The 25771-nt window shown below is 41.0% G+C and overlaps 3 protein-coding genes across 4 annotated transcripts; 2 read left to right on the top strand and 1 right to left on the bottom strand.

Moving 5' to 3' along the window:
* The first annotated feature begins 849 nt into the window (after positions 1-849).
* ptpdc1b (protein tyrosine phosphatase domain containing 1b) lies at positions 850-7111 on the top strand. The gene is made up of 11 exons (XM_086067413.1): positions 850-1442; positions 2298-2513; positions 2669-2756; positions 3036-3201; positions 3283-3363; positions 3450-3568; positions 3634-3771; positions 3859-4871; positions 6157-6339; positions 6441-6551; positions 6629-7111. Exons 3-11 carry the CDS (start codon positions 2711-2713, stop codon positions 6761-6763), a joined length of 1992 nt encoding a protein of 663 aa, XP_085923539.1. The 5' UTR covers positions 850-1442; positions 2298-2513; positions 2669-2710; the 3' UTR covers positions 6764-7111.
* Positions 5124-11635, bottom strand: fbxw12 (F-box and WD repeat domain containing 12). The gene is made up of 10 exons (XM_086067414.1): positions 11477-11635; positions 11371-11408; positions 11137-11303; positions 10844-10968; positions 9482-9688; positions 9221-9385; positions 8912-9122; positions 8071-8252; positions 7346-7476; positions 5124-7268 (listed from the first exon to the last, which is right to left on the bottom strand). The coding sequence occupies exons 1-10, from the start codon at positions 11567-11569 to the stop codon at positions 7169-7171; spliced, it is 1419 nt and encodes a 472-aa protein (XP_085923540.1). The 5' UTR covers positions 11570-11635; the 3' UTR covers positions 5124-7168.
* On the top strand, positions 11019-24185 carry LOC147178439 (protein Wnt-7a). Of its 2 annotated transcripts, none has more exons than XM_086067416.1 (4): positions 11019-11306; positions 16440-16666; positions 19707-19978; positions 22722-24185. In XM_086067416.1, exons 2-4 carry the CDS (start codon positions 16570-16572, stop codon positions 23202-23204), a joined length of 852 nt encoding a protein of 283 aa, XP_085923542.1. In that variant the 5' UTR covers positions 11019-11306; positions 16440-16569; the 3' UTR covers positions 23205-24185. The 2 variants fall into 2 exon arrangements, with proteins under 2 accessions (XP_085923542.1, XP_085923541.1); XM_086067415.1 differs by lacking the exon at positions 11019-11306 and adding an exon at positions 15713-16049 and having other exon boundaries at positions 22722-24182.
* The last annotated feature ends 1586 nt before the right edge of the window (positions 24186-25771 follow it).

Genomic DNA, 25771 nt, shown 5'->3' with positions numbered 1-25771 from the left:
TCTGGTCCCTCACAGAGGACCTATTTGCCCTGGGTCACCCTGCCACGGCCATAAAGCCCCCAACAGTTGAGCTCCTTGGATCATTGTAACACATGAATACATACAAGAGGAGTCACTTGTTTTATTTTAAATACAAATCTTCATTATTTTGATGTGAAACCCTGAAGTAAATAAATCATGACTAAAATCACTTTACAGTACAATATCAAGTACGGTAGCTCTTACAGTAAGATCAACCATAACCCTATACAGCAGACTGTCCTAAACTATGTCCTGTGTGTCAAGGAGATATTTTCATTCAAGCATATTTGAACTGTTTAGGTTTACAACTGAGTAATTAACATTACAAACGAACATATGTAGAAGGCTAAATATAATGCTCATTCAAATCAACATACAAAAAGGCTTAATAAATGGAAAAAACGTTTTTTAGCTGCCATTATTCGCATTTAAAATAAGGTCCTGGTTTCTTAGGGCCCTCTGATCTTCTCCTGCTTGCCATTGATCAAGACAGAACAGAGTAAGGTCAGATGTCAGATTTATTATTATTATTATTATTATTATTATTATTAACCAAGTGATGGAGCTCTTTACGTTTTTATGATTTTTTTAATGTCATATATTTATTTATTTAATTTGATCATTTGAGTAACTGTGTTTGATTAGATTTGTGTTTAACTAAATATACTAACAGTTTAATATATATATATATATATATATATATATATATATATATATGTTTTTCTTTCTTAATTTTATGAATAATTTTGTGATAAGTGCTTTTTTTGGGCTTGAGCATTTGCCCCCAAAAGTGTCTACACATTGGGCTTGAGCATTTGCCCCCAAAAGTGTCTGCACATGTGTACATACAGTATTTACGAGTCCCCCACAAATATGAGCTGCGGAGTGGTGAAAGGCTAATATAGGCCATACACGATTGGCGCTACATATGCATAGATGTGAAGAGTAACGATGACTCATACTTGACTTTAAATGTAAACCCCCATAGAGTGGACTTGTGCTGCGCTGCGTTATGGTTCAGCTATGGAGACGAGTGGTTTTTTTTTTTTCAAGAGGCGTGACGTCATCTTTAATCGACGTCTCCATCAAATGACAACATCGAGGAGCGAACGTCTGATTACTCCTCGAAACGCTACTCTCTTTGCGCTCCTGACTCCTGTTGTTTTCGTCGATCCCTTGATGGGATCTTTGAATGGAGGATCTAACATGCAAACCGATCAGCGAGGACCGAGGACAGGGGACTGAGGAGTTTGCAAATCAAGAAATGGGATTTAGCATTTATCTTCGTTCGCTCCACATTGCCACATGCAATATGGCGGTGAGGTTGACGTACGATTCAGCGCGTACTGTGTCTAGGTAGGTAGTATAGATGGTGATAGATATAGATCTTTGAGCTCCATCTCCCGGACCGTTTCAAAAAGGTCTGTTTACTAATTCATTCATTAGAACTTAAGTATTTCACGCTTTCTTGGCTATAATGCAGGTTAGAGAAATGCTAGCATTTGCCTATCTAATGTGATGTATGCCATCATGTTAAAGAGTAAGTTTCCTTTTGTGGCCTGATGTTAATATGGAGTATGTAATTTATGATGTGCAGCAAACCTTTGTAGATTATGGTCTAAATGAGATGGCGGGCAGCTTTTACTTTGCATCGAGCTTAAAGGCTTTGGGGGGGGGGGGGGGGGGAACCCAAATGGTAAACATCATAAACCGATCTCTTTGGGCTAAACTAAACATAACCAGCTTTTGTAAGACGTTGGGTAAACAAATCAGATCCTATCTTCTGGGCGTGTCACTAACGTGCCACTAATTTGTAGAACATCACTGTATATTGGTAGCAGAAGTTTCCCAACCCCTTCCATAACAAACGCATAACATGGACATATTCTGGACATATAATTTGGCTCTATTTTTATAAACGATGTACCATTATTAATTTCACAAAATAATATATTATATTATATTATATTATAATATATTATTATAAGACAACTGCAGAACCAAACATTGCAGTAGAAGAAAAAGCTGATGTCATCATAGACAGTATGATTTTTGTTGAGTAGTGGGTGCTTTATTTTATACTGGTACAGTAATAAGATTAGTAGGCTAATCCCAGGGGAGACAGGAATAGCCCAACTCTATCCCACTCTAGTCTCAGAATAAGAGGAAGAACCTGAGCAACCTGTGTCTTTCCACAGCATGCATGTTTCCTACTTTCCCAACCTGTTTTTAATTTCCCTTATTTCTGCGCTGGACTTGCCATCCTGACGAGGTAGAGGTTGTGAGAGACCACAATATCCGAGTGGACGGCCCCGCCTTGACACACAGAGATAATCTGAGGCGAATCAAATCAAGCGAGGCCAAAGGATTGACTTTCCACGGATCCAAAGAGAGAGCGATAACGTCAGAGCTGGGGAGGTTGATGTCACAAATTGTGGCAGCTGTGGGGCATTTGAGCCCTGAGATGGTACTCACCTGAGAGTCACTTACAGGTAAATATTTCCCCCCCATTCCTATTTAATTGTTTATGGATTCATGTTGAATGTAATTGTCTTGAAAACTGATTTTATGCACAAACAACCGTTAAATATGTTGCATGGATCCTGTAATTTCATTTTGGCTCAAACTTGTAGATTTGTGTGTTCAGGCTCTGCTATGACTTTGGACATCACCCTAACGGGAGGTTCATATGGCGCTCCATGAAAGGTCCCATGGGGGGGCTCTGATGGAATTCAGTAAGTTGTTGTATTTACTACGGGGCAATTGTATTTTCACTAAAGGCTAAATTGTAATGTATTAATTATAATGTGCCATAGGGATAGCTATTTTTACTAATAGGCGTGTAATGCCAAAGATTAGACACCACTGAGTGAGCATTTGCTGCTTATGAGCTTAATCATTCAGGTGTTTGAGATTAAACTCTTCTGCTCTATTTCTGGAAATGATGTATAGTTTAACGAGTACTAATAATTAACTACTGTAGTGCCTTCTTCTCTGTTGTGAATCCTTTGTAGTTCGAGCTCCCAGGGCGAATTACACTATCATTGGAGAGGCGATTCGCTATGTCATCCCAGCACATATGCAATGTTCTATCGGCTGTGGAGGTCAAAACTGCAAGTATGACAGCCCGAATTTCTGGCGTGATGACCAACAGGCGATTAAAGGCCTCTACTCATCATGGTATACGTCTACCTTCCATCTTAGTAAGCAAAATGGCTTTGTTTGGTTGTCATGGTATTTAATGTCTGCATATTCTTTTAGGGTGACTGATCATCTTCTTGCGACGTCCAGACCCTCGACTGAAGTCATTGAAAAGTATAACATTATTGAGCAATTCCGAAGGTATTTACAAATTTGTTCCAAGGTCTCTCAGCAGGCAGTATGAGCTCACACTTCTTGCTGACCCGGAGTCTTGTGTTCATTTGAAGGAATAGCATTAAAACGGTGATCAATCTCCAGATACCCGGTGAGCATGCAAGCTGTGGAAACCCTCTAGAGCCAGAGAGCGGTTTCTCCTACCATCCAGAGGCCTTTATGGAAAATAACAGTAGGTGCTTAATTAATTTTGGTGAGTCTATAATGCCACTCAAATGTCACCGCATATGATTTCAGTTTATTTCTACAACTTTGGTTGGAGTGACTATGGAGTGGCCAACCTTACTTCGGTTCTGGACATTGTGAAAGTTATGGCCTTTGCACTGCAGGAGGGGAAGATAGCTGTGCACTGTCATGCGGGTCTTGGCAGAACAGGTAAGATCTGCACCTGACGTGTTCACTAAAGTATCTGACCTTTCACCATGGCGCAAGGTCACAACAAAGTTTGTCTCCATTTCTTAGGTGTGTTAATGGCATGTTTTTTGGCCTACGCCACCAGGATGACAGCCAATCAAGCGATCTTGTATGTTAGGGCAAAACGCCCTGGTTCCATCCAAACGCGCAGTCAGCTGAGCTGCGTCCGTGAGTTTGTCCAGTTCCTCGTCCCTCTACGGAGTGTGTTTTCTTGCACTGAGCCCCGATCACAACCTGTCAACTTGACCCAGTACCTCAATCGCCAGAGACACATCCTACATGGCCTTGAGCGTAAAGAACTGAGATACCTGCCAAAGATTGTCCAACTTGTGTCCCGGCTGCTGTTGGATATTGCGGAGAATCGACAAGTGATCGAGGAGGACATTTTGGAGGCGCCGGACATCCATGATATTGAGATGACCCTGAGCATCATTGAAAAACTCGGACCTCAACTTTGCACAAAGGAGCCCCGCTTGCCTGGTTCCCTCACCATACCAAGACATTTTCATGAACCACCCATCTTCTACCATCGCAAGAGTCTTAGTTACAGTGAGTCCGATCTAAGACGTCTGGGATCGCAGCTCAACCTCCTTACGCAACCCTTGGGCTCTCTCTCGCAGGGTAATGTGGCCCGGCCCGTTTCCCCATCTGAATCCGGTCAACCTGCAACCCATTGGAAGAGTTGGAATAGTAACACATCTGACATCTCCCAAAGCTCCACAGGATCACTCTGGCAAGTCAAAAATGACAAAAGGGATGGGTCCATTTTGTTGAAGAAAGTAAAGCAGGCACCCATCCAACGCAGTGAGTCCGTCGGACACGATGGTCCACTCCAAAAAGGGAGCATGCTCTCCAGATTGAAGGCTGAGCAGAGGGAAGAGTTGGCAGAAAACGGGAGGACGTCTCAGCGTCGAGATGAGGAACAGTCGGAGGTTCCGTACATCACCCTGCAGTCTGAGTTGTCACTGGAGGCCAGGAGGCTGCTGGTGGCACAGGCTCTAGCTGTGGACCTTTTTCGGGATGGGGCGGAAGAGCACAAGCGCAAAGTGTTGACATGGCAGGTGAGTGACCCAACCAGTCTACTTTGATAAGATTTATATACAACAATGGCATGCATTAGCTGGTTTTGCATCCTATAATCCGGGGGTCTGCAACCTGCAGCCCTGGAGCCACATGTGGCTCTTTAGTCCCTCTTGTGTGGCTCCCTGTGAATCGCTAAAAAAAAATTAGTATCATTTTTTAAAACATATTTTTTTACATTTGTTTGATAAAATATGATTCAACTGAATTTAAGGATTTAGATTAAAAATGAATAATGATTGATATATTTATTTTTATGTCATAGCCCAAATTTGTAAATTGTCAGAAAGAGACAAAAGATTAAGGTAGATGAACAAGTTTTTTTTAAAACACCTAAAAAGTGACCATAAAATGTCCAAAAAGAGCAGAAAATTGCCATGTAATGTACAAAAACTTGCACACAAAATAAGGCAGAAAATAAAACTTTCAAAAAGTTACTGTAAAATGTCCACTAAAAAAAAAGAAAATTACCATAGGCATTCAAAAACTAACTATAAAATGTCAAAAAACAAAATTAGAAATTCCGAAAATTATCATAATGTACACAAAATTGTAAAAATAAGAAACAAGAAAAGTCAGGAAAATTATTTTTAAGAAGTCAGAAAAAAAAGACTTTAAAAACTAAAATGTCCAAAAAGAGCAGAAATTACCATGTAATGTACACAAAACTACCCAAAAAGTCAGACATTTTTTAATTTTTTAAAGGCATAAGAGAAAATGTTCATAAAGTAACCATAAAATGTCCAAAAGCAAAAGGTGAAAGGCAGAAAATTAACATAGGCAGAAAAAGCATTCAAAAAGTAACTATAAGATTAAGATGCAAAAAGAAAAGAAGAAATCCCCCAAATTATCATAATGCGCACACAATTGCCCAAAAAGTGTATTTTTAAAGTCAGAAAACAAAAACTTTAAAATGTCCAAAAACAAAAGGAATTCCAAAAATTACTATAAAATGTCCACAAAATTGCCATGTCAGAAAAATTATAGCTAAACAGGTAGAAAAAAATAGCCATGAAAAGGAAGAGGAAAAAAAAAAAAGACCATAATATGTCCATGCTGTTTCGTTCATAGCAATGTTCAAAGGTTTTGCAGCGCCAGACAGATTCTCGTGTTATTTGCCCTAAAATGGCTCTTCTTACAGGAAAGGATGCTGACCCCTAACATACTCAATCCTCAATGGCATTGTCAGGAATGCCCACTGCTCATCTGAGCACTGAAACAAATTAGCATTACGCAACACGTGCGCATCAATATGTGTGCTTGCAGGCTGAGCTGAATCAAGGCGGCGCATGGGAAAGGCTGTGCATGGAGCGAGATCCCTTCATCCTCACGGGTCTGATGTGGGCGTGGTTGGAGCAGCTGAAGGAGCCGGTCATCTGTCTCCAGGATGCCATGGCCCTGAAGCCTGAAAACACGGATGCTCAAACTGTCCTCAACACACTTGGCCAGGTAAAAATCTTGCTATTCAACCACAATTGGGGGGGCGGGGAATCTGCTCGCATTTGGTTATTATCAGCCACTCATACGGTATTTGCCCCACGTGTACACAGGCACCCAAAGAAACATTAATGTGCATACTGGACTGTATGGCTCAGTTACTGACAGTACCAGAAGAGGTCCAACATGCATTTTTAAATCGTACTATCAAGGCTTTTACCTGGGTAAGAATATCTGTCCTTTCCACAATATCGTCTCAATTCTTTGTCAACAATGTCATATGAGGTTCACCTTCTAACAGATGGAAAGCAATTCCAACAATGGAAGCCAAGTGTACGAGTCCATGACTGGAGCCCTGCGGTGTGCCCTTGAGGACATGAGATGTGTTGCCACCAAAGCAGAAGAACAGTCAAAGTCTCCTTTATCTTCAGTGTAGATAATATATTACATATGGACGGGACACTTTGTGCCTTATGATGAACATATTTATTCTTTCATTCTTATGTGATGTTGTGAGATGAGTGCAAATAGTGATAATGTACTGTCCTAGCATTCCTTCAGCTCCAAACTGAGGGAACTCAATGAAGAACAGTTTTGTTTTTTTATGCAATATTATGCCTTAAGACTGATCACATTCAGCTCCACAACTAGTCGTGTATCAATATACCTGCACAGGTTTGTTGTAGTGCACATTAGAGTATATCAATGCCTTTAGGGTAACAATGTTATCCTTTTGTAAATAACGAAAATATGTCATAATAAAACCATGCATAATTTACAGTGAATGATGAACAAATATTCCTCTTTTTTCGGAGTCTGTTCAAAAGTCTTGTTGGTGCAGTCAGGAGGTGAAGGTATAAGCTTTTAAAACATCTTTGCCATCCTTCCCTTCAACCGAACCAACAATGCTGGAGTAGTCACAGGAGACGAGGCTGAACCCTCTACAAGCACAGGAAACAAAGCAAACAAATCTGGCAAATTTTTCATGGCACATGGGTATCGAAATGTCGGAACGCACCTGGACATAGTGTGAGAACCTCCCAATAAGTGGTATCGGCTCTCCAAGGTCAACCCGAGTTCCCTGTCATGCTTCCAGGTCAGCACACGCAAGGAAAGGTCCCGAGATGCTGTCACCACACGAAAGCTGTCCTGTACGATGACACATCATCAGTGACCATTTTAAATACAGTATTGAACTCATTCACTGCCATTGACAGCTATAGATGTCAAAAAATCATTTTAAACTATTTTTATTTGTTTAACATTTTTTTTCCATTTTTGTTAACAAGAGTATGGAAACCTAGATTTTTTTTTTTGTTCATTTACAACAGAAAATTAGGGGCGTCTGGAGATTACAATTTTTAAACGTAATTAATCGCATGACTTCACTAGTTAACTCACGATAAATCACAAATTTGATATCTGTTCTAATACAAAAAAAATCTAGGTTTTTATACTTTTGTTAACATAAGTGGGAAAAATATTAAACTAGAAATAGTTCAAATGATTTTTTGACGTCTATAGCCGTCAATGGCAGTGAATGAGTTAATTCAAACTCACTATATTGCGACCTTCCGTTATTGTTTTCATTCAAACTTTTTGATCATGATTGTCATTGCCAACATTTCCTTCAGTTTGAAGTTAGCTCAATACTGGACAATGGATATTCTAAAATCTGTATTTAGTGCAATAGTGCAAATAAAAGCTTTAGTTATTGAAAAAAAAAATATTATTTTTTTTTACCACACATATAGAAGTAATTGGCATCGTGTGCTCGTTAAAGCTTGCGAGCAAGGCGCCTTTCAGAGAATACACCCAGAGATGGTGATCAGCTGCCATCACAATGGAGTTGCTGTCCTTCGCCTCAAGAAGAATGTTGGAGGACGTGCGATTCAGTGTCAAGGGAAAGGACTCGACCTGTTGGACTAAAAGGAAAAGCTTTTCTTATTTTTTATTTTATTTTCTCTATTTCTAGACATACTTAAATTTAAACATATTCTTATCAAAGATAATTTTACTGAATAATTGCTATTAACTAATTTACTGCCATTGACGGCTTTAGACGTCAAAAATTCATTTGAACTATTTCCATTAGTTTTAACGTTTCCACTTTTGTAAACAAGAGTATGAAAACCTAGAATTTTTTTTATTGTACATTTAGAGCATGTAAAATTTGTGATTCATCGTGAATTAACTAGTGAAGTCATGTGATTAATTACAATTAGAAATTTTAATCGCATGACGCCCCTAATTCTTTTTTTAAATCGTGTCAGGCGATTACAATTTTTAATTGTCATTAATCGCATGACTTCAATAGTGAACTCACAATTAATCACACATTTTATATATGTTCTAAATGTACAATAAAACAATTATAGGTTGTCATACTCTTGTTAACAAAAGTGGAAAAACATGTTAAACTAATAGAACTAGTTCAAACGAATTTTTGTCGTCTATAGCCGTCAATGGCAGTGAATGAGTTAAGAAATGCCCCTAATCTTCATGTATGACACACACCGAATGTGACCCCTAATGCGTGACCCCTAATGCAGGTACTTGTTTTACCCAATTTGTCCTTTCTCACCTTGGATCTGGGACTTGTACTTTGACTTTTTAATGCTGACATCGAAGACAGTGAGTGCTTTGTTGTTAGTGCGCTGCTTGCAGTGGACCATGGCCAGTCTGGCAGAATGCGTGGGGATAAAGACGGCAGCCTGGCACCCAGTGACCGGCACTAACTGGCACAGTGGGTCTTCGTCCTCACATGGCGAGGTCAAACTATCGGCATAAATCACCTGCCAGTGACCCAGAAATGAAAAAAATCATTATTAGTATTTCCTCACAGTAATTTCTCAAACACAATTAAGTCACTTTCCAACAAAACAAGACATACCTTTAGACTTAAATCTACGTTATCCTTGGAGCCAGCTGTGATCCAGTTCTTGTCAGGTGAAACCAGGAGTATGTTGACATTAAAGCTGTCACATACCATTATTCTGGATTTTTCAGTCAAAGCTGTTCCAGCTAGTGTGCACAGTGACCCCTGACTTGTTCCAACCTTTATAAAAAACATGAGCAGAGATACACTAACTATTAGTGTGTAAATTACAATTGGAGTGTTCAAACATGCCAAAAAAAAAAGGAGGCTACTTACAGATAAAAACCAATCATTGTCCTTATGATACTGTAGCAATGTACATTGTGTGGATGCTGCAGAATGGGACGCCACCTCCTGGCCAGTCTGACTTTGCCAGACTTTAATCTGGCCGGCAGAGTCTGCTGTGATGACAAACTCGCGCTGCTCGTCATTTACGATGCTCGTTAAAGGGCTCTGCTTCACAGTGCACCACAGGAGTTGACCCTGAGAGGATAGGGATGTTCCATACCATTTGTTTTTCTTTCAGACCAATACCAGCACAAGTAGTAGCCAATGATACAGATTCCACTAGCACTTTTGATACATAAAATTTCCCTGCCAAAAAACAATAACAAATCATTTTAACTCATTCACTGCCATTGACGGCTATAGACGTCAAAAATTCATTGTAACTATTTCTATTAGTTTAACATTTTTTTTCCACTTTTGTTAACAAGAGTCTGAAAACATAGGGGGAAAAAAGTACTTTTAGACCAGATCTAAATTTGTGATTAATCGTGAGTTAACTATTGAAGTCATGCGATTAATTACAATGTATTAGTTTAGTTTTAATTGTAATTAATCGCATGACTTCAATAGTTAACTGTTATCTGTTCTAAATGTACATTAAAAACTTTTTTCTAGGTTTTCATACTTTTAACAAAAGTGGAAAAAACGTTAAACTAATAGTTCAAATAAATTTTTGACGTCTAAAGCCGTCAATGGCAGTGAAAGAGTAAAAGAAAAGCCTACATATCCGAATAATTTTCCGTAAAATTGCATACATTTAATGGCAATTTTCTATTCTAATTTTTAATTCCTGATCATAAAACAGCCACAAGAAGGTGGCCGTCGCAAGTACAGATACCTTGAAATAAGGCCTGGTATTATAGAGCAAGAGCATACATGCAACATTACAGGGTTATGGGGAAGGGAAGACATGTTCATTTATTGCTGCAATTAATAGTTTTTCATTTGCTGCTTTATATTTATCACCTAGAAGTGTTTTTATTTATTTTTTTAAATTAAAATAGATAGTCGGCAGCATGTCCTGACTTACAATTTCAGATTGTGAAGCTGTTGGAGGAACAGAACTCCGTCATAAGCCTACTTTGTCCATAAGGACTAGGCGTGTAGGACCAGTGTATCATGTTTTAATACCAATTACAAACTACAAAAGGAAACTGGGCCACACAAGGAGCCGTTTAGTAAGAGACAGCCTCCTGAAACAACACTGTAGAACATTCCCCTCAATCTGACATCCTCGAGTAAGTAAATAAGTGCAATATGTCTATTTCAATCTGCCAAGCGGAAAATAAATACTACGCATGTCATTATTAGTGATATTTATGTGATGAGTTCTGGAGATTGTCCACTGACATTCTGGATGTTCCATGCCCGGACTGTACCATCAGTAGAAGCACTGCAGATTGTGGTCGGGGTGTCCCAGAGGTCAGGACCCACAGGAGAGCTCCCCTGCAGGTAGACCAAGCCCACTATTTGCCCTAATGGAAGACAAACTGGAGTTGTGTAGGTTGTCAAGGTGGCTCCCCCATGATGCCGACAACTTCTACTTTTACCGGATATACTTTTTTTTCCTGCACTTCTACTTCGGCAGAGTCTGAGTATCATTTTACCACCTCCAAAATAAACCGGCTTTAGACTTCACAGACCTGTGTGGCCACGGAGACTTTTGCAAGTGTAGCCCCCAGTTCGACCTTCCTTCATCTTCGTCTCCAAATGGGATCGTCGCACGAAGTATCTCTTCCATGAGTGTTTGACGTGGGGGCTCCCCAACACTGCCTGGCTACAAAAGCCCCATCGCTGCAAGCACATCCTCCTGGTAAGAGGAAACGTTTAACGCTTCTGTGGTCACTACAAATATATTTACCCACACAGAAACTTACCTCCATAACCACGGGGTCTCGGCAGCATTGTGCCAGTCCTGGAAAACACAATTGACTTGAGTGTTTTGGTCGTCAAAGCTACTTCCGCATATTGGACACTCCTTACCGTACACACGATCGAGGCCCTTATCAGATCTTCCTCGTTTAAAAATGTAAATATATGAATGAGACAGTCGCCTATCAAGTGTTGAGGGTCCATATTGACGATCTACTTTTTCATGTGAAGGAAAAACAGGAAGAAATTAGTTCAGGGAGGTGGCGCGCAGCCTGCATGATAGATATCCCGCCACTAGGTGTCGCCATCATAAAGGGATACAAAGGGAAGGCCATACAAAGGAGACATACCGTGGACACAATTATAAATACACTTGCAAATAAAAGATGAACCAGATTAAACATACCAAATGTGAGTTTTCTTCATGAGATTAGAAATGGTGAAATAGTCTGAGCAGGTTTGGGGAAAATCTGGTTATTTTTGATAGATGCAATGTTTAACTGCTGCTTTTGTGGGTTTGAGAAAGTGAATAAACAAACTAGGTGGGATTCATCTCAAAGCCCCAAAAAATAAAAATCCCACTCAATAACCAATGGTACAGTAGTTAGCGTGTGTGTTAGGGGGAAGTCTTTTAAAATAAATAAATAAATAATAAAAGGTAGTGCTTTAATTGCTGAATGCTCAAAGTACAATAAAGACAAAGTGTCGAACAACAACAACAGAATTTGCAAGTAAAACTGAGAAGAACATTTGAAAAGAGAAGTGTATGAGACTATTTAACTATGTACATATCGACCATTGAGACAATTTTAACAAAGAAGATCCTGAGTGATTATCCTGTGGTGTGCGGTGTGTTAGGAGTGATTTCCCCTGATTCTGTTTGGAAAGCAGCCAAGCCAACAAGCTTGAATGTTAAGCATGTTCAAAACAGTCCTTATGGGTGTGGTCAACACGGAGGTCAGCCCAGCCACAAACTCTTTGGTGTGGTCTAAAACGGAAATATATCCGATTAGCAAGCGACCTGAATATCACACTGTTGAAGCATACATATAGAGGAATAAAGGAGTAAATGGTTTCTCTGTCATTAAAAAAAAATAAATAATAATAATATTGATGAAAGCTTGAATTTGGGGCAAAACGCGTCTGTTTGGCGTCATCTACAGGTTAAACACTGGTATAAACACAATTTTGCTGTCTTCTAATTCGACCAGAAGTGATTTACTACGTCACGAATATGACATAGTTGCTCTGCCACCCACCGGCTCAGTCTTGTACACACCTCCTTAGCGAGTTGGAGTAGTAGTGTTTTGCAAACATCTTCATACCGACCAAAATTGTGAAGATTTGTTATCATCATCAAATTATGATGTTCTGTAACCAAACATTTGACCATAAATACAACATTATGAAGATCTTCATTCCTCGTGAGGTGCTGTGGTGAAAAAAAGAGCTTGTTACTTTTTCTCAGCCGTGATGCAATTGGGAAATCGTTGTGTATGAATAAGCCCGACTTGACAAATGTTTGTCTGTCCTTATCTGACTTAGATACTGACGTTATCTCTCTATCTTCATTTCCCTGCTCTACACGGTGGGCCACTGGTGGTACTGGTGTACAGTATTATGTGTTCTGTGTGATTAGGCTTGTTGGCACAAATGATGGTGCCCTGCTAATTCTGTTTGGGAAAATTAATGCTGTAAGGAGGCCCCGAAATACTGCTGACATGGGCTCATACATAACTGGTCCTGCTTGACATTTCAATGAATGTGTCAGTAATCACTCACTCACTCTGATTGGCTGTTAGCTAGCAAATCAATGCCGAGATAGAAGTAAACTATGAGATACTACACAAAAGCCTAGCAGTGTAAAAAAAAGAAAATCTACTAAATTAAGCTCAGTAAAATGTTGCCGTTTACTTAGACTTGTTCCTGCTTATGAGTGCGATGAGCATTATTCTGGATATGTGTGAATTTAATTTCACTGCCTATGATAGAGAATGACTCACACATGCACGCACGGCCACCCTTTGCTGAGGTGTTGTGTCACCATGGCCACCCCAAATGAGAAATTGCTAGCTACTCCCCTGGCTAAAAGTACATGTCTAAATTCGGACGGCTTCCTAATGGACCCCCCTTCTACCAGCCTTGTTGGTTGTTAATGTGTTTGTTATTCATTTTATGTGTCGTATAAAGGATACATCTTTCCTTTTTCATGAACCTGGTTTCTGTTTTCGGAAGGCCGCCTAATTCCCAGGAAGGAGGGCCGGTGTTAGGTGGAGAAAAATGATGACGACTCTAAAGGCTCGTGACTGATATATGCTATAAAATGCTGTGCCATTTTCCCTTTGCAGCATTGAAGTAGTGGGGCCCAAAGCAATGGGTTTTTTTTCCCAATGCAGCCCAAAATTCTTGGTGGCATTTATATACCACAATAGGGCCACGGGTGAGCTGCAGCATCTTGAATGGGTTGCCAGTCAATCATCCAAACTCACATCCGCACCTGTAAACCATTTTGGGCCTTCATTTTTTTGGTATGTGAGAGGAAAACGGATTTACCCGATGAAAAGCCACAGAAACACAATGGGGGAACATGTAAATGCCACACAGGAAGGCCGAAGCCAGCATTCGAACCCTCAACATTTAACCCAGAGTATTGAATTGCTTTGAACAGAACAAAAATCTAAATATACAAATACAAGTTTTATTTTTATGAATTAAAAAAAAGTTTTAGTTTTTTTAGTGAGTTTATTATTTGTTGTATCTAAACCTTCTGGGGAATATCTGTTGGCACAATCCCAAACACAAGTTATTGTCATTTTTTCATTTCAGGTTCAGATAATGGATGGATTGGGTGGGTGAATTGATGGATGGATGGGTAATTTCCTATGACACCCGATGATCTCTCATGGTACACTAGTGCGCCAAGGCATCCTGGTTAGGAATCACTGCTCTAGACTGGTGACTTGCCAAGTTTGTTTGGTACATGTACCAATTGTGGCATAGGCAGGCTCCCTCCATGGTCCAAGGGTCACCAACATGGAGACCGCGGGCACCATATAGCCCACAAAGACCTCACGATTCGCAAAGAGGAAATACAAATAGATCACCAGCAAAGTGATCATCTGTTAATACTTACAGGGATTTATAGAAATTAAGTGTTGCGTATTTATTGTTGATAATTGTTGTGAGAAATAATTAACTAGGTCAGTGTCTGGTAATTGCAGCATATTTGTTATTTCAGAAGTGTGTATGACTCCGGTTGCCCTTTGCAATAATCAGTCCCCAAGTATAGCTCTCATTTAAAAAAAAGTTGGTGACCCCTGCGGGATCAGAAGGGAGAAAAAAGTCACTGAATTAAACATTTAAACTGTGCATAATTTTACACTGGGTTCAACTTTTGTTAAGGACAGTTCAGCTATTAAGTACAATATATTGGCATTTAATCTACTGTACTGTATTTAAATAGAATTGCTATTTAACTTTTATGTGCATTACTGTACATTTTAATTGAACCATAATTTTCTTTGCTTTTATTAGAGCGCCGTGTTAATGTTCCAACTGTACATAGCACACACATAATGTTACAGGCATACAATAATACAATAATACTGTATACTTTTAAGGAAGAACCTCTAGAGCAGGGCTGTCATACTCATTTTTGTCATGAGCCACATCGTAGTTAGGGTTTCCTTCAGATGGTCTTTCTGACTGTGAACCCAAATCAATGTATGATTGCCTCGTATTACAAATGCCATACCACTTATCCTGTTCAGTACATTGACGAATAACTATTTTTTAAATAAGAGACCAGGACCAAGAAGCCAGGCCTGTTTCTTTAATTTCATGACATTTATTATAAAAGCGGAATTGGGAACAAAACATGCTTGCAATATCGCAACGTTTTTAAAAGTGCAGACAATTTGCAATTTTACATAAACCGATAATTTGCTTGGGCAGGCCACATAAAATTATTTGGATCTGGCCCCCCGGGCCTTGAGTTTGACACCTGTGCTCTAGAAGCAGCTGCCTCTTTTGATGAACACTTGAGCCAACTAACCTACTGTTAATTAAACGTTAGTCATCACAGTGTTTTCCCCTCATCATGCAACAACATTCAAATTTCAAATGTGTTATTATCAGGCCCCTGAACATGAATCCAACACCTGAGCGTCCTGTTTTGAGAGAGAGAGAGAGAGAGAGAGAGAGAGAGAGAGAGAGAGAGAGAGAGAGAGAGAGAGAGAGAGAGAGAGAGAGAGAGAGGATTCTTCCGTGGGGCCCCATGCAAGTCTCCCGCAGCCACGCCCACGAAGATGAGCGAGATATAAAGAAGAGACCTGCTGGTAGCACAAGAACTGTGAGAACTACACCATCGCACTTGTTCCCCACCTGAGGCTTACCTGTGTTGACATCATCATCGCAATGACAACAGGCCCGGGCGACAAGGGGGCCACCTAAAGGGATTTTGGCTCGACTTGGCAATTTAAGTGTTTTCTTCTTCAATGTTTTACCCGCTTGTGGACTTCCCTGTGGAGTTACCTGTGCTGTGATCGAACGGAGACTAAGCGAATCGAGTTCAACCTCAGCTCCAGCACTCATTGCATGACAGTGAGGCCGCAATGAGTCGGAGAACTCGACGCTGGATTTTAAGAGTTTTACTTTGTCTGGGAATTGTTTACCTGAAAATTGGGTGAGCTGCGCTTGTTTTGTTTTTGTTTTTTTAAATATGCGTCACGCTGTTGGTTAATACCCGAGTGTTATTACGTGTTGAAAATCTTACTTTGTGCAACTGATTTGCAATTAACTGCAATCGGGATCCTTTTACCATTTGTTTTGCACGATATTGAAGAAGTAGCCAATAATGGCATTCCTTTCACGTGTTAAAATTGTTTAGCAGCAAAAGTCGTAGTTTTTCAAACTATAGTAATGTTGGTTTCAATAATATCTTATGCATGAGTTTTGTGAATTTGTTCTGGTTATGGTAATTAATTAGGGAAAAGTTTGGAAGTTGAATTGCACCTGCCCCTTCAAGGTGAAACATCTGAGTACACCTTTTTCTTTTTCTTTTTTTCCTCCACAGGGGCTTTTCGTCAGTGGTGGCCCTTGGAGCGAGCATAATCTGTAACAAAATCCCCGGTTTGGCCCCGAGACAGCGGATTATCTGCCAGAGTCGCCCCGATGCCATTATCGTCATCGGAGAGGGCGCGCAAATGGGCATCAACGAGTGTCAGTTCCAGTTCAAAAACGGCCGCTGGAACTGCTCGGCCCTGGGCGAGAGGACCGTCTTCGGAAAAGAGTTGAAAGTGGGTATGTTGCTATCTGTTCATGTTTGTTAACAATAAGAAAATAGAATCCGTTTCCTCGGTGCGCAATTGTGCGCGCCTTGCGTAAAGTTGTTTCTTTTCCACGTGTGTGTGTGTGTGTTTGTGTGTGTGTGTGTGCATGCGCAGTGCAGCACCGCATTGAGCTGTATAAACAAACAAATTCTGGTTATAACATTGCTCAATGAAAGTGAAGAATTGTATAGGCTGTAGCCAATTGAAGCAAACAGCATCCAAATGCAATGAGTAGCTAGTGCACTTCATCTGTGCAACCAAAATTTAGAATTGAATTTATGGATGGATTTATTTGTATTTATTTATTATGTTAATTCAATTTATGCTTGCTTAGATAGTAAAGTTTTTTTTTGGAAGTGTCAGCTGCACTCCAGGCTTTTTAGCTAGCGTGTATCTGGAGCCAACACTGTAACAAAGCTCTTGTGAATAGTTGCAGCCTTTCTTTTCATCCCAGGCCGAGTCTCTTGAGACACCGTTTCAGTGGTCTTTATCCCGTCTGCTGATGGGTGCTGCAGCTCCCACTGTAAGGGACGTAGATGTTACCACGGGTATAAGTTACAGTGAGGAAAGTACCATATTGGGGAAAAAGTAGTTCACTCCGATGAAATTGTCCATTGTCCAACACAGATTGGATAATTACTGTTTTTTTGTTTTATTTGAGACAGACAGCAAAACCAGATGACTCATTTATTATCGCTAGAGATCTCCACAGTTATTGGTGTCACTATAGAAATGTAACATAAGAAATATTTCAGGGGGGAAAAATACTCAGTTCACAAAAATGCCAAATAAATTTTTACCGCCATCTTGCCCGCTACTGGTGGAAAGAAAAAACTAATCCCGGTCATGCTGTCGCTGGCGTTTGACAAGCTGTCCTTTTATGAATGAGTTGTTTTGGCCCATCAAGAGTGTCGGTGTTGGCATGAAAGCCGGCACCGCGTCCTCGGCTTGGACAGGCATATCAAATAGATTTGTTTCACCGATCAGATTAGCCTAGAAGCCAAGTGGTTTCCAATGGATGCCATTGTTGGTGCAAAGCTGAGCTGGGCTGTGTGGCTTGCAATTGTTCTCTTAAGGAGTGTGGATACTGAGAGGTGCATCGCTTTGCCATGATTGGCCCCTAAAGGCTGAAGAATAACCTTATTGAGGGAAGCTTATGGAGAAAGAAAAGGGACATTTTCACTACAAAATTTCAGTTCAGCCTTCTAAATATCTTACATCCCTCAGTACAATCTTATAAATGCTCCTACTGTGTCTTTAAGAGGACGAAGGCACAAGAATTGCAGAGAAAAGGAATAGCACTGCACTCAGATGTGACTGAGTGCACCGACACACCTTGTTTTTTGGCCCGGGGCCCATTTAGTCTGTAAAAATGTCAACATAATTTATGACTCGATATGAGTTTTTTTTCACCCCCTTTCTATCTTTTTTTTCAAAGATAAAAAGGTGGCACAAAGCCAAGACATGCCAGCTGTATGTGGCGAGCTCGGTGGAAGGAGGACAAACAGCGACAAAAGGAGCTTGTTTGTACAAATATTGACGGATATAATCTTCTGCTTCCAGTTAGCATTTCAGACATTCAAGCTCATATTTTTAATTTCCCATTGAAGCATTTAGAATAAAAAATAAGGTCCCTTCTCTTTGCACCATTTCATATTTCACCCCAAAACTGTTCGTCGCAACCTGCCAGATTAACCTTTAGTTAATTGTCAATATTTCCGCGTGTGTAAATGATTTGTTCACTAGACTTGGTGGAGATAACGCCAGGATGGAGATGCTCGCGTCTTATGAGTTTGCACAGAATGTGTCATTTCTGAATGGATCAATAGCTGTTCCCTTCCTGACAGCCCTCGTATTCATGCTGCTTTGTTGACCAAACTGCCAGCTGCCATTTTGGTTCACGGGTAGGACAGTTTCCAGGTCAGATTTCAAAACACTGTAGCCCTTCAGTAATATGTCACTGAGACGATGATGTCAACCCACATACTGTTAATTGATAATCTCTTATCACTCCTTTAAAACTAACAACATACGTATGGTAGTTTGACATTGAAGAGATTGTGATGTTAGAATAATTGGAGTACACAGTGCGTAAATCTGACATGTAGCGCAAATCTGACGCTATTTGGAGTAAATTTGACTCTCTTTAGAGTGGGACCAAAAAGACTCAGTTTTAGAGTAATATTTACACTTGGAAGAGAGTAAAATAAAGAACTGAAAAAGCAAAAAGTAAAAGTCACTCAAGGGTTGAGAAATAAACTCACGACCTTCAGCTTGGGAGACTGCCACACTGCCACCTGAGCTATGCCCCTCCCACTGTTTGCTTACATCCAAGAGGAGACGAAAACAATCATTTTTGGTCTTGGAGTTACCAAGATTCTAGCTGACGTGAGCGATATCAGCTGTTTCCCAAGCTGAAGGTTGTGAGTACATTCTTCGACTCTAAAACGGAATCTATTTGGCCCCACTCTAAGAGTCAAATTTACTCTACAGAATTTACTGTGTAGTAGCCTTAGTGGTCCGTATATCAGTGGTACAAATATTGATGCGCACATGATGGAAATTTATGTTGTATTGTTATGTTCATCTGGATTGAATTCAGTGGTTAAAATAATAAAATACAACACAAACAAGTACAAATCAACTAAACAAAACCTAATTTAGTTGATCTTGTACATTCATTGGCTTGAATTTTTCATTTCTGACCTTTTTGTGTCCCTTCCATTTCCTTCAGATCAAAGTTGATTGGACATTTAAAACATATTGTCCAAGACTATAATGCATTAAAAGGACAACATTTTCTTTACGATAAAAATGTTTATGTGCCGCCGGGGTCAAGTAACAACTAATCATGGCTCACCTGTTTTCTGAGTTTGGTCATGCTGTTTTAATGCTGAGACATTATATGTAATATACATAACAATATATAACTAGGGGGCGACCAGGAGCAAAATCAAAACGAAAGGAACACAATTCCTCACTCTGATGCATTTTCTTCTGTGCTTTTTAAGGGAGCAAAGAAGCGGCCTTCACATACGCCATCATCGCAGCCGGCGTGGCCCACGCCATCACCGCCGCCTGCACGCAGGGCAACCTGAGTGACTGCAGCTGTGACAAAGAGAAGCAGGGTTTCTACAGCAGGGACCAAGGATGGAAGTGGGGAGGCTGCTCTGCGGACATCAGCTACGGCCTGGGCTTTTCCAAAGTCTTTATTGATGCCCGGGAGGTCAAGCAGAACGCAAGGACGCTCATGAACCTCCATAATAATGAGGTGGGACGCAAGGTAAGCTGCACACATCTCCAGAGTGGTCGCTCTTTTTTTTGTGCGCGCTGATAATCGCAGTGACCTGGAAACCTCGGTCAAATAGTGGCGGAGGTGAGGTCTGCCAAGGATCTGCCCGGCTCAAACAAGCAGTGGAATGAAGGTGGCTTTCAGGGGGAAGAACTGTCAAAGTGGGACGGATTGATTTCAACCCAGATGACTGCACAGAAGACACATGGGCACTGTTCAAAAAGACATTATCCCTGTCCGTTGTTTGCTTCACCAGTTGGGCATTATACAATTACCTTCATTTCTAATGTCCCTCTACGATGATAAATCAGAAGCTTTGTGCTTGTTTGTGCACTGCAGGACAGCAGCGATGAGTGCTATTCAATGGCCTCTTTCAATTCACTTTCAAATATTGGCAGTAATTTGATTCAGCGCCGTTCGGAGACATGACTAAAATAATGATACACTTACATTTTCTGCAAGAAGCAAACAGAATTTGCAGCAAAAAGAGCGCCGAGACAGACAACAATTGTGCCACAGGATACAAAGAGGACAAACGTAGCCTTCTCCTGCTCTTTTCAGCAGGCCGGCGCAGGGTGACAATGAGACTCCATTCGGTCTAAGAGGTTAAAGACCAAGTGGAGTGACGTGCCAAACAGCCAAAGAGGACCTGGTGAGGAATAAAAAGCAGCTTGGGCCAAGTTAACTCATATCCCCTCTTCCTTTCCCTGTGCCAGAAAAGCCTGATTCCCACAAGCGACACGTCCATCGCCTCGCCGCCTGAAAGAGCTGGCACACAATCGCGCCAAGCGGATCATTTTCTATGTGCGCGTCAGAGCCGTGAATCCAAATTGGCTTTTCTGGACAGCAAATTTGTCTTCCAGGAAACGTTGAGCAGCGGTTTTTGTTCTTTTTGCTAATAAAGGGGCTCTCTGTTTTGATAGCAAGCCCCCCTCCTTTATTTATGCTAATCAAACACAGTGATGCTGAGCAGGAGCTCCCCTGGTCCAATCATCCAGACAAAGGCTGTCACAAGTGTTGGTCACACAACAACTGATGGATTAGGGCCGCCGAAGCCAGCAACTTTATGAAGTAATTGGAGTTTTAATGCTAGCGAGCACTTGCCATATCAAATACAAAACTCCCGACATTACACGAGGAAACTCACTCACATTTCAGCTTGTTAACAAAATTCCTCTTTCAGCCAATAGCGCTCCTCATTGTCATCAGGCCGGGCTTTAGCAGTAATCCCAGTCACTCTACGCCTCCAATGCTCACTCTTGACATTTGTGTGTTGTGTGGTGACTACACACACAGGGGCTGACATCTGATACTTTATTTTGGCTTCTGTGTGTACGCTATAACGCAGCAATGTGATGGGCTTCCATTTAATCCCCAACTGCAGGCTGCTCGCTTGTCATGTTGTCACGGATTTGCATACACAGCAAAATCAGTGTTAGATTAATGAGTGTAAATCTGACACTTAACCAGTGTTACTCCAACACTGCATAGTGTTAAAAATCGACACTGGTAAACACTTATAAGTGTATTGCACTAGTGTCAGTGTTAAAAATTCAACTCATACTACACTTTACTAACAAATAGGGATTTCTTGATCACACTTTTTTGGACCCAAGTCCGAGTCAACTCATTTTGAGATTGGCCGATTCCGAATTCCGATCCGATACCTCAGCAAGAAAACACTTAAAAAAAAATGTATTTTTATTTTTACCAAAACTACCCCAACACCTTTTAACTGGTGAGTGGAGCAGTGGTTAAACTAAGTAAAACATTGAAAACCCCCTTTTTAAATTTTTCACAAGAGCCTTATGTTTGACAACCTCCTGTAGCCGTTTTAAAGCGCGAAACAAGCCAACTTCACAACAAACAAAAGGCTGCATTTGAAGAGCAAGCAAACAAAATGTTTTTAATCTTACCATATCCTGACTGGTCTGCACTCGCACAATCAGTCCGGTTGGGATTTGGCGACCCTGCGAAGTACGTCGCACCCTCCGGATTCGCACTAGGCTAGGCTAAGCTAGGCTGGGCGCCTCAGCTGGATCCGCAAGGACGAAACAAAACACGTCCGCAGCCGGAATAACTTATTACCATCTACTTCCAAATACCTCGGCGCCATTTACTTGTTTAGTCCCACCGCTCTATGTCATTATGCAAATAGTGTCACTAGAGCAAAGAGGTGCCATGCCTCACGCTAAGCTGTGTGGAAAAATGAAGTCTCACTCTGTGCCACCGCACAACTCCAGATTTGATAAAAAATTATAAACAAATAACCTCATATATTTATTCAGAGTCCTGATCGGAAGACAACGTCCGATTCCAATCGAGTCAGCATCAGATCGGGACATCCCTACTAACAAGGCCATCACAACACTACACATCTTGACTGCTGATGACATAGCATCAGGAGAAAGTGGGGGTTCAGTACGTATCGTTATTGAAATGTCGACAGCGAGCTGCAAAATCGGAAAGTTTCTCCTTCACTGGAAATGAGGGTGTGGTCAATTTAAGTTAAACCCAACATCCACCCCAACACTCAAGGAAATTTACTCTGATAGTGTAACTTTTTATCCTAACAGTGTTAGTGCATTTTTGATCGAACAGTGGATATTTAACACCGAACACGAGTTGCTGTGTATTATCGACAATCTGTCATTTTGGTGGGGTTTTTTGGCTGCTAAGCGGGCGCTTTATGGGGGTATTGTCATGGTTGCTAAGCATTTTTTTGTCTTTCTAGATCCTGGAGAAGAACATGCGACTGGAATGCAAGTGCCACGGAGTGTCGGGCTCCTGCACCACCAAAACCTGCTGGACTACACTTCCCAAGTTCCGCGAGCTTGGCTACATTCTCAAAGAGAAATATGCCCACGCAGTGCACGTGGAACCGGTCAAAGCCAGCCGCAACAAGCGCCCCAAATTCTTGAAGATCAAGAAGCCATATTCTTACCGGAAGCCCATGGATACAGACTTGGTGTACATTGACAAGTCACCTAACTACTGCGAGGCGGACACGGTGACGGGCAGCCTGGGGACACAAGGGCGGGTGTGCAACAAGACTATGATGCAGCACATCAGCGGTTGCGACTTGATGTGCTGCGGCCGCGGCTACAACACGCACCAGTACTCCAGAGTGTGGCAGTGCAACTGCAAGTTCTTGTGGTGCTGCTACGTGAAGTGCAACACGTGCAGTGAGAGGACAGAGGTGTACACGTGCAAATGAGAATATTTATTGGACGGTGCTAAACGTGCGCGTGGTAGTGAATGTGCGGGAAGTGCCACTGACGCTGTGGGACATTGGGTTTGTTGGGCCAGACACTGTCAAGGGAAAAACTGCACATTGCGTGCACACGTTGTGCGCAAGTGAAGCACAAAGACTTGCGACAAAGACTCCGAAATGGAATACGGCGCACGTGATGGCTGAGCTGTGCACACTGCTGTCTTTCACACATGGGATAACTCAGCCATGTGGAATATTTAACATACTGTGTTTTATAGAATGGAGATAATTAATATTAATTTATTGGATAAGAACTACTGATTTTATGGGTCACAAATAACTCAATGTTGGGAGGGCTTAGTTTATTAAGGGAACAGAAATTGTTAACACACTGGATTTGAGTCCACCTGGTCATATTAACTTGTGACCCACTTGTGTCTTCCCTCTGTTTGCTGCTAGTCCCGAGAATCCCCCTTCTTTTTTTTCTTTTTTTTAGATCAGAGCTTCAAGAACACGGGCACATTTTCCACTTTTGCTAAATATTGGTTCATAGAGTATATTTTGTAAGAGCCTATTTTTGTATGGATGTCTTATTTATATCTGTTGCATAATATTCAACATTAAGCTCGGACACCTGTCTGTAAAAAGCTGATCTATGTAAGTTTGCCCCTGTTGTCACTGCCATGGTTGTGTAGTGTGAGTTATAGAAGCTGTTTCTGTCTGTCTGTTGTTTACTGCGTTTCATGACTACTACTGATGGAATACAGGAACAGAATAACACCAACAATGCATGACTTCATTTTGTTGATAATACAGAATTCTGGTTAATATTGCGTTAGTGGAATATGAGTTAAGCAGCCAAATCCAGCAGTTTTTACCAAATCAGACGGCGGCCATTTTGCCACTTGCTGTTTAGTGAAAATAACATCACAGTTACTCAGGTCTCGGGTAACAACCAATCACAACTCAGCTTCAGATAACAGCTGAGCTGTGATTGGTCAGTGGCAGACAGCAAGTGGCAACATGGCCGACCCCTGAGATGGATAAAAACGGCTGGATTTTGCTACATAACTCATATTTCCCAAATGCAATATTAATCAGAATGTCATGTTTAGACTAGTGAGGTCACATATAACATATTATTGTCAAGAAATGTTTAAGGTTGACTTCACCTTTAAAGCAATGTAACAATCTCACCGTAAAATGTTAGCTTCAGGTTTCATAGGGTACGCAATCTACGTATCATGTTGGTTGGTAGAGTAGCCAGGACAGTCTCATATTGTGTTATAGCATCATTACTATACTTATACTCTGAGTTATGCACAGTACTTGTATAAACTATGCAGCACAATATAATCACTTTTCTCCCCTTCAAATTCTTTATCAAGAGCAACAAAAAAGTCATCCTGCACCCTACATTAAGAGCAGCATTAGTGATAATCTCTATCTAATAATTCAACTTCCATTACAAACATGACCAATTACTCATTAAATAGTGATCAATTGAGCTTTAATAATTAGTTTAGCTTTCATTTGAAGGCAGAAGTTAATTATTAATCCTCCTCGGTCACTCTGATATCACCAAAATGATAAATCATCGTATCTGGCTATGTCTATTGTGTACAATGGGGACGGAAGAAAGAGTTGTCCTGTGAGAGGGGAAAGTTATTCAGTCTTAATTGAGGGCCCATTTTGCAGACTGGGAAGTGGTTGAACGTGTTGGAGGAGAAGAAGTGTTTGTGCTCTAATAGCAGGGTACCAGCGTAATTGATGAGACTAGTTGGACCGACTGTCACAGTGACGGCTTGCTCAGTTGGGGGAGTGGGAGCTGTCAAGTGATAGATGACTAGCACATCTGCTTCATTCACTTCTGGGCGACTCGTTGCTACAACAACCTGAGCGCTGCTCAGAAAATGCGGGGCAGTCTCCAAGAGAGGCCGGCCGACGCTTCAGGGAAATGTTAACGATGCCGGAGCCCACGGTCATTACGGATTCCACTCTCATCGGCATGGGAGTGGAACAGAGACGGACTTAAGGTCTTGATGGAAACCCTGCTCCCGGACATTTTCTAGGACAGCCAGACTTTTGTTTCATTTCTTTGCAATTTCCTCAGGTTAATTTACAGTATTTTAGCCATATCATGTGTCAGTGCTAATCTGCCCAGGAGAAAGAAAGATGGAAACAATAACGAAGGCTTGTCACTTTTGACAAAAGCCTTTCATGATGTTCACACAAAAGGCTCATGTAGGAGCAGGAAGCCGCTCAAAAAGCTCAGGTTGAACCGAAGCTAACGATTTCCTCGCATGCATCACATTACCCCATGAACATACACATTCATATCTGGATCTTTTGTAAGCGCTCACTTACTTGCAGTGTTCAAAATGTAGGAATGTGAGCATTAAGAGTGTTTATTCCAGAAGGGTGTTGTTATAATACCCTCAAAATAACAGCCTTCAAAAGATTTTACACTCATTTGGTGTTAGAGCGCAAGCTACATTGTTATCCATTGTGTTCCTTGAGTTCAATAGAGGACAACACACTTCTGTAATTTCAACAATCACAATAACAGC

Source organism: Leptonotus elevatus, chromosome 2 (genome assembly GCF_054856555.1).
Source record: "Leptonotus elevatus isolate MCC_2025b chromosome 2, RoL_Lele_1.0, whole genome shotgun sequence".
NCBI lineage: Eukaryota > Metazoa > Chordata > Actinopteri > Syngnathiformes > Syngnathidae > Leptonotus > Leptonotus elevatus.
Note: the sequence above shows the minus strand (reverse complement) of the source record. Positions and strands in the feature narration are given on the sequence as shown.